The sequence below is a fragment of the Eimeria necatrix genome, genomic scaffold (genome assembly GCF_000499385.1).
Source record: "Eimeria necatrix Houghton genomic scaffold, Enh_scaff872, whole genome shotgun sequence".
In the NCBI taxonomy this organism is placed as follows: Eukaryota; Apicomplexa; class Conoidasida; order Eucoccidiorida; family Eimeriidae; genus Eimeria; species Eimeria necatrix.
Window position 1 is genome coordinate 7,501 of NW_013654675.1, and position 8,044 is coordinate 15,544.

The following is an 8,044-nucleotide window of genomic DNA, read 5'->3' on the forward strand; positions in this document are numbered from 1 at the left end:
CTCAGTTCCAGCAGCAGCAGCAGCAGCAGCAGCGGCGGCAGCAGCAGCAGACGCAGCGACCGCAGCAGCAGCAGCAGCCGCAGCAACAAGGTCTGACGACACAGCAGCAGCAGCAGCCGCAGCAACAAGGTCTGACGCCACAGCAGCCACAGCAGCAGCAGCAGCAGCAGCAGCAGCAGCAGCAGCCGTTTGCCTCGCTTGCTGCTGCAGCAAACGCGTCTCTGTGTCTGCAGCAAGCTGCTGCAGAGACACCCCAAGCTGCAGATACACCCCACAGGGGGGCCCCCCAGGCCTCCCCTTTAAAGCTGGGGGGCCCCCCAAAAAGAGGGTACAGTGCAGCAGCAGCTCAGGGGGCCCCCCCCTCTAAAAAGCAGCAAGAGGGGCCCCCCTACCCCCTCAGCCAGGGGGCCCCCCCCTGGGGGCCCCCCACCCCTAGGGGGCCCCCAACCCAGGGGGCCCCCCTCTCTAGGGGGCCCCCAAGTCAGGGGCCCCCAACCCAGGGGCCCCCAACCCAGGGGCCCCCAAGTCAGGGGGCCCCCACCTCTAGGGGGCCCCCAACTCAGGGGGCCCCCCATAAGGGGCCCCCCATAAGGGGCCCCCAACTCAGGGGGCCCCCAATCAGGGGGCCCCCCATAAGGGGCCCCCAACTCAGGGGGCCCCCCGTTTGAGGGTTTCTGCTGCTGCTCGTTTTGCTGCGCTGCTGGAGGAGCTGGAGTTGGCTTCGCAGCCAGTGGCCAGCAGCTGTGGAAGCAGCCAGCTTCCTGCTGCTGCTGCTGCTGCTGCTGCTGCTGCTGCGTCGGAGGCTGCTGCTGGTAAAATACAGCAGCAGCAGCAGCAGCAACAGCAGCAGAAACAACAGCAGCAGCGGCAGGAGATATGCTGGGGGAATGCTTCAGAGGAAGAAAGTCTGTTACTACAGCAGCAGCAGCAGCAGCAACGTCTGCAGCAGCAGCAGGAGCAGCAACAGCAGCAGGAAAAGGAGCAGCAGCAGAACTCCTGCGCTGCAGACCCTCCCTCAGCTTGCTCAGCAGCAGCAGCAACAGCAAGAGAGGGCTGGCGGTCTAAGCAGCAGCAGCAGCAGCAGCAGCAGCAGTCGTGGCTGCAGCAGGAAGGACTCGCGAGTTTGGGCGCAGCAGCAGCAGCAGCAGCAGCAGCAGCAGCAGCAGCAGCAGCAGCAGCAGCAGGACCAGCAAAGATTGAGAAGTGCCTCCGACCCCTTTGGAGTTCTGAGCAGCAGCAAAAGGGAAACAGAAAAGTATTCAAAAAAGACCAAAGCCAGCTGCTCAGACGGGGGCCCCCTATGGGGGCCCCCCCGGGGGCCCCCCCGGGGGCCCCTCAGGGGGCCCCCCTGGGGGCCCCTCAGGGGGCCCCCCTGGGGGCCCCCAGGGCTTCACTAGGGTACGCGGAAGCAGCTGGGAGGGAGGCCCCCTATGGGGCCCCCCCAGGGGCCCCTGGGGCCCCCCGGGGGGCCCCCTATGGGGGCCCCCGGGGGGCCCCCGTTTGTGCATTTGACTCTGCAGCAGCAGCAGCTAATGGGGGCCCCCCTGGGGGCCCCCCAGAGCATCCTGAGGGGCCCCCAGAGACAACATTTGAGCAGCAGCGCTTTGAGGGGCCCCCAGGGAAAAGGGAGGGGGGCCCCCCACAGCAGCAAACGGGGGGCCCCCTTAGGGGCCCCCTTGGGGGCCCCCTTGGGGGCCCCCCTGGGGGGCCCCTAGGGGGGCCCCCTTGGGGGCCCCTTGGGGGGCCCCTGGGGGGGCCCTGGGGGGACCCTGTAGAGAAGCCCCTATCATTTGGTGAGCTTGTGAGGCTTCCTCAGCAATCTGCTGCTGCTGCAGTGGCAGAGGTGCAGCAGCAGCAACTGCAGCAGCAGCAGGAGCTACAAATGCAGCAGCAACATGTGCAGCAGCAGCAGCAGCAGCAGCAGCAGCAGCTAGACAATGACCTGCTATTCGACACTGACGACGAAAATACAGACAGCTGCCAGCAAGCCTCTCCAAAAGCAGCAGCAGCTGCAGCAGGAGCTGCTGCTGCTGCTGCTGCTGCTGCTGCTGGTCTGTGTGCACCTGCTGCGGAATTGCCGCAGCAGCAGCAGCAGCAAAAGCTGACAGAAATAAACCCCACTTGGGGAGGAGCTCTTTCGGCAGCCACGAGAAGCAGAATACAAAGATGGGCCAAAAAGGCTGCCTGAAGCAGCAGCAGCAGCAGCAGCAGCAGCAGCAGCAGCGGGAGCAGCAGAAGCAGCAGCAGCAATGGCAGCGATAGCACTAGCAGCAATAGGGACGGCAGCAGCAGCAGGAGTACGGCAGCGACTACAACGACAGCAACAGCAGCAGCAGCAGCAGCAGCAGCAGCAGCAGCAGCAGCAGCAGCAAATGCTGCTGCGTGTCATAGAACGCTTGGGCTTTATAGGCCGAGGCGGAAACGTTTCAATGCTTTAATTATTTCAGCCTTTGTGGCTTCTGCTGCTGCTGCTGCTGCTGCTGCTGCTGCTGCTGCTGCTGCTGCTGCTGGATTCCCAGTGGCTGTTTTTGCCTAGGGCGGTCATTAGGGGCAACTGTAGAAGGTGCATCTGAGGTGTCTGTACACCTCACCGGGTCTTCTCAACAAATAAGGGCTCAAAAGAACGAAAAAGCGAACGAAATAACAAATAAAATTAAAAATAAATAAAAATAAAACAAAAAAGAGTTTAATAAACCAATTTAAGCCCCTCAGTGCTCAAAATGTGCTTCTGGGAGTGCTGCGTGTTTGCTGGGGGCCCCCACCAGGTGTACATACACTGAAGGGGGCCCCCGCGCAGGGGCCCCCTGGGGGCCCTTTTGCTGCCCCTTTTGCTGCTTCTTTTGCTTCTTTTTGCGCCAAATAAAATAAAAGTGACAGCACTTTACGTTTTGAGGAGCTATTGGAGCTTTTGAACGGGTGCTGAGGTGTACATACACCCCAATCTCGCGGAGTGGCGAGCCGCCCGCAGGCTGCAGCCCTCTGGCGGACTGTCTTGCTGCCTCGCATTGCCTTTTATTGCGAAATATTAATTAATTTGGATTTAATTAATTGTTTGTAAATTAAATAATTAAAAAGATCCGTTCAACGCCGACGCATTTGGGGTGTATGCGCAGCTTCCCGTCGCCGCAGCGCCACCCGCTCGCGATTCTGCACCATTTGTTTTCTTTCTTTGAATTTCCTTTTTCAAATATTTCAAAAAACAATTTCAATTGGTCTCCGGGGCTGCTGGTGCGGCTGCAGCAACCCGCAGAGGCTGCTGCTGCAGCTGCTGCTGCTGCTGCTGCTGCTGCTGCTGACGCTGGGGGGTGGGGTGTACGTACACCTGAGACTAAGCTCTTCGGCCTTTTGTGAAACTCCGCGGAAATGGCGACTTCGGAAAAGCTGGCTCAAATTGCCACCAACATTGTGTTGGTGAGGCTTTAGGGTTTAGGGTTTAGGGTTTAGGGTTTAGGGTTTAGGGTTTTCAGGGTTTAGGGTGTAGGGTTTAGGGTTTAGGGTTTAGGGTTTAGACGATTTAGGGTATACGTTTTGAAGGCAGGGTATCCTGACCGCCTCGGTGCCAGCGCTGGAGGCCCTTTCTGCTGCAGCAGCAGCGGCGGCATTATCTGCTGCTGCTGCTGCTGCTGCTGCTGCTGCTGCTGCTGCTGCTGCTGCAGGAGAAGGCAGCGAAGGACAAGTTGGCTGCTGCTGCTGCGCAGCAGCAGAAGCTGCAGCAGCAGCAGCAGCAAAGGACAGTCTCCAACTTATCCGCGGTTGAATCCGGTAAGCTTCTCGCAGCGCAGTTTGCCCATGCACCACAGCAGCAGCAGCAGCAGCAGCAGCAGCAGCAACAGCAGCAGCAGCAGCAACAGCAGCAGCAGCAGCAGCAGCAGCAGCAGCAGCAGCAGCAGTTGCTGCTGTGGACTTTTTGCTGCAGAGGAAGCGGAGGGAAAGGGCCTCGACGATTTGTCTCACTGGCGTGAGCGGCGCATGCAGGAGCTCCGGGCGCGCCAAACCCTAAACCCTAAACCCTAAACCCTAAACCCTAAACCCTAAACCCCAGAAACCCTAAAGAGCTCATTCTTTCAAACACATTTATTTATTTATTTATTTATTTATTCTTATTTATTTATTTATTTATTTATTTATTTATTTATTTGTTTATTTATTTATTATTTATTTATTTATTTATTTATTTATTTATTTATTTATTTATTTATTTATTTATTTATTTAGGCTGCGAAGCAAAAGCAAACTGCCCTTAGAGAAAAGGGCCATGGGGAATATACAGAAATTCAAGAATCGGATTTCTTGGGGATTGTAACAGCAGCAGAGAAGGCCGTAAACCCTAAACCCTAAACCCTAAACCCTAAACCCTAAACCCTAATTCAGTGCTTTGGTCGGTGGCGCCTGCCAAGCGCCCTGGGGTCACTCGTTCTGCTGCTGCTGCTGCTGCTGCTGCTGCTGTCGTTTTCTTTTTTGCTGCTTCTGTATTTTGTGCTGCTGCTGCTTTTGCTGCTGCTGCTGCCGCTTTCGCTGCTGCTGCTGCTTTTGGCGCTGCTGCCGCCGCTTTCGCTGCTGCTGCTGCTCCCGCTGCTACTCCTGCTGCTGCTGCTGCTGCTGCTGCTGCTGCTGCTGCTGCTGCTGCTGCTTAGGTTTGCCACTTCTACAGTCCCCGTTTTGAGCGCTGCCGAATTGTGGATAAGCACTTGGAGATTCTCGCGAAGGTCCACGTGGAGACGCGCTTCTTCAAGTAGGGTTTAGGGTTTAGGGTTTAGGGTTTAGGGTTTAGTGTTTAGGGTTTAGGGTTTGGAAGCTTTGCAGACTCGCGTTGTTGCTGAGGGTTTAGCAGCTGCTGCCCTTGCCGCAGGCAGGGCTTCCACTTCGTAGGCCCAGGCACCATGCAGGGTTTAGGGTTTAGGGTTTAGGGTTTAGGGTTTAGGGTTTAGGGTTTAGGGTTTGGCGCAGGCTGAACGCGGAAAAGGCCCCTTTCTTCAGCGCGAAGCTGAGGGTTTGGCAGCTGCCGACTTTGGCTCTCTTTCGCAGTGGGGTGTCTGTACACTCCATTGTAGGGTTTGCAGAATTAAAAAATAAAGACAACTTCAAAACCAAAACCCTCCAGCGCCTTTTCAAGAAATACGGAGTTTGCGACGACCCCCTCAGGGTCCGCGAGGGTTTAGGGTTTAGGGTTTAGGGTTTGGGGTTTCGGGTTGGGGTTGGGGGTTTAGGGTTTAGGGTTTGGGGTTTGGGGTTGGGGTTTGGGGTTTAGGGTTTAGGGTTTGGGGGGGGCAAGTTGGTGCTGCAGCCACGGCCACCAGCGGCTAGCTAGCTGGCTAGCTAGCTAGATGGCTAGCTAGCAATCCAGCCAAGTAGCTGGCCACCTAGCTAGCTAACTAGCTAGCTAGCTAGCTGGCTAGCTAGCTAGCTAGCTGGCTAGCCAGCTAGCTAGCCAGCCAGCCACTTGTCGCTAGCTGCCGACCTGTTTATCTAGCTAGCCAGCTAGCCACCTAATACCTCAGCCAGTTAGCTAGCTAGCCAGCTAGCCATTTAATACACCAGCTAGCTAGCTAGCTGGCTACCTAGCTAACTGCTGCTGCTGCTGCTGCTGCTGCTGCTCTGCTGCAGCAAATATCCAGCGGCTCTGAAGACTCTGATGAAGACAAATAAATCCAAGAGGCCCCTCAGGGCCCCGGGGGCCCTTTAGGGGCCCCCAAAGGGGCCCCACAGGGTCCTCTGGGGGTCCCTGGGGGGCCCCCAGGGGCCCTTTGGGGGCCCCCAAAGGGGCCCCACAGGGTCCTCTGGGGGCCCCTGGGGGGCCCCCAGGGGCTCTTTTGGGGCCCTCAAGGGGCCCCATAGGGAACTGGGGGATTATTCGGGGCCCATTTGGGGCCCCCTACTGAGAACTGCTTTGGGGGGCCCCCAGGGGCCCCTTGGGGGCCCCTTGTAGGCCCCTTGGGGGCCCCTTAGGGGCCCCTTGAGGGCCCCTTGGGGGCCCCTTAGGGGCCCCTTGAGGGCCCCTTGGGGGCCCCTTGGGGGCCCCCCACGGTGATTCATAGGGGTCGGATGGGGGCCCCTTGGGTCCCTCGAAAGCCCCTTTAGAAGGGGCCTCTAAAGGCCCCTTGAGGGGCCCCCAAAGGGCCCCCAAGAGGTCCTTTTGAGGCTCATTGGGGGCCCCCTAAGAGGCCCCATAGGGTTCAGTTGGGGGCCCCCAAAAGGGGCCTACAAGGAACCCTTGGGGGCCCCAGGGGGCCCTTTTAAGGACCTTCTGGAGCTGAATTGGCCCCAGATCTAAACCCTAAACCCTAAACCCTAAACCCTAAAAGAAAGCAGCGAAACTTAACGAGAGTTGAAAGCCCGCGGCTTTAAAACTCAAGTGAAAATAGCCAAAGAGTGGCCAGCTAGCTAGCCCTAGCTAGCTAGCCACCTAGCCAGCTAGCTAGCCACATAGCTAGCCAGCAACCCAGCTAGCTAGCCGACTGGATAGGTAGCTAGCCACCTAGCTAGTTAGCTAGCCACCTAGATAGCTAGCTAGCCACTTAGCCAGCTAGCTAGCCAGCCACCTAGCTAGTTAGCTAGCCGCTTAGCTAGCTAGCTGGCCAGCCACCTAGCTGGCCAGCTAGCCACCTGGCTAGCTAGCTAGAGAGCCAGCTAGCCACCTAGCTAGCTAGGCATTGAGCCAACAGCCAGTCGAAACACTTTGTGTGGCTAGCTGTGCCTTACACTGTGTCCTGCGGCTGCCTTGGGGGCCCCTGGGAGCCCCCCGGCAGGCCACCTATAAGCTCCCCAAGGGACCACGGTAGCCTGGGGGCCCCTGGGGGCCCCTGGGGGCCCCTGGGGGCCCCTGGGGGCCCCTGGGGACCCCTGGGGGCCCCTGGGGGCCCCCTATGGGTCCCCTGAGTTGGGGGCCCCTTGGGGTCTTGTGCGAAGCTGAGGGCCCCTTGGGGCCCCCAGACCCTTTCCACAGTTTCCCAAAGCCTTCAAGATCTCTTTAGAAAAGCCCCTGGGGGCCCCCAGGGGGCCCCCCTGGAAGGGTCCTTAGGGGCCCCTGGGGCTTCCCCTGGGGGCCTAGGGGCCCCTCTTGGGGCCCCTAGGGGCCCCCCTAAAGACCCTAGAGACTCCTAAGGAACCCTGAGGCCCCCTGGGCCCATTCTATGGCTTTTAAGCAGAACTTTGGGGCCCCTCCGGGGCCCCCGAGTCTCCCGGGGCCCCCTGGGGGCCCCGCGGGGCCCCCTGAGGGCCCCCAGTGGCCCCATGGGGGCCCCCCGGGGCCCCCTGAAGGGCTCCCGGGGCCCCGTTGGGGCCATCTGGAGCTCCCTGGGGGCCCCCCGGGGGACCCTGGGGGCCCCCCTGGGCCCCCTTAGTTGCTGCTGCTGCTGCAGCCATCTCCGCAGCTAAGTGGAAAATAACTTCCACTGCCTGGGCACAGTTTAGCTGCGGGTCGAAGACAGCAGCAGTAAGGGGGGGGCCCCCAGGGTCTGGGGGGCCCCCGTGGCACTCCCGCACGTCCTCGCCTGGGGCCTCACAGCAGCAGCAGCAGCAGCAGCAGCAGCTAAGCCAGCAGCAGCTACGCCAGCAGCTAGCAGCAGCAACAGCAGCAACTAAGGCAGCAGCAACAACAGCAGCAACAAACCCACCACAACCACCACCACCACCACCGCCAGCGCACGCAGCAGCAGCAAACGCACCAGCAGCAGCAGCAGCAGCAGCAGCAGGAACCTACCAGTGCACGCAGCAGCAGCAAACGCACCACCAGCAGCAGCAGCAGCAGCAGCAGCAGCAGCAGCAGCAGCAGCAGCAGCAGCAGCAGCAGCAGGAACCTGTGAGTTCGAGGTGGACTCCGTGGAGTTTGTGCCCCGCAGCTGCGAGTTTGCAAACGACTAAAGAAAGTTCGCGAAGGGCCTCCGCGAGATTTCTTTCTTTTCGACCCGAAGGGCCCACTCGAGTGTTGCCGTGCAGCGGGTCGCTCACCCACAGCACGGGGGCCCCGGCCTGCAGCAGCAGCAGCAGCAGCAGCAGCAGCAGCAGCAGCAGCAGCGGCAGCAGCAGCGGCGGCAGCGGCAGCGGG

At 59.8% G+C, this 8,044-nt stretch overlaps 2 protein-coding genes across 2 annotated transcripts in view; both read left to right on the top strand.

Annotated features, from left to right (window-relative positions):
* The window catches only part of ENH_00080560 (hypothetical protein), a gene marked incomplete at both ends in the record, with an annotated part of 2,501 nt that extends 313 nt beyond the window's left edge, over positions 1-2,188 (top strand). The window contains 2 exon segments of the mRNA XM_013583273.1: positions 1-665; positions 671-2,188. The exon segment at positions 1-665 is cut by the window's left edge and continues 313 nt beyond it. Coding sequence (XP_013438727.1) covers positions 1-665; positions 671-2,188 — 2,183 coding nt within the window.
* Positions 2,189-3,363: 1,175 nt separating this feature from the next.
* ENH_00080570 (hypothetical protein, conserved) lies at positions 3,364-3,962 on the top strand (the record flags this gene model as incomplete). Its single annotated transcript, XM_013583274.1, has 2 exons — positions 3,364-3,411; positions 3,657-3,962. 2 exons carry the CDS (start codon positions 3,364-3,366, stop codon positions 3,960-3,962), a joined length of 354 nt encoding a protein of 117 aa, XP_013438728.1.
* Positions 3,963-8,044: the final 4,082 nt, after the last annotated feature.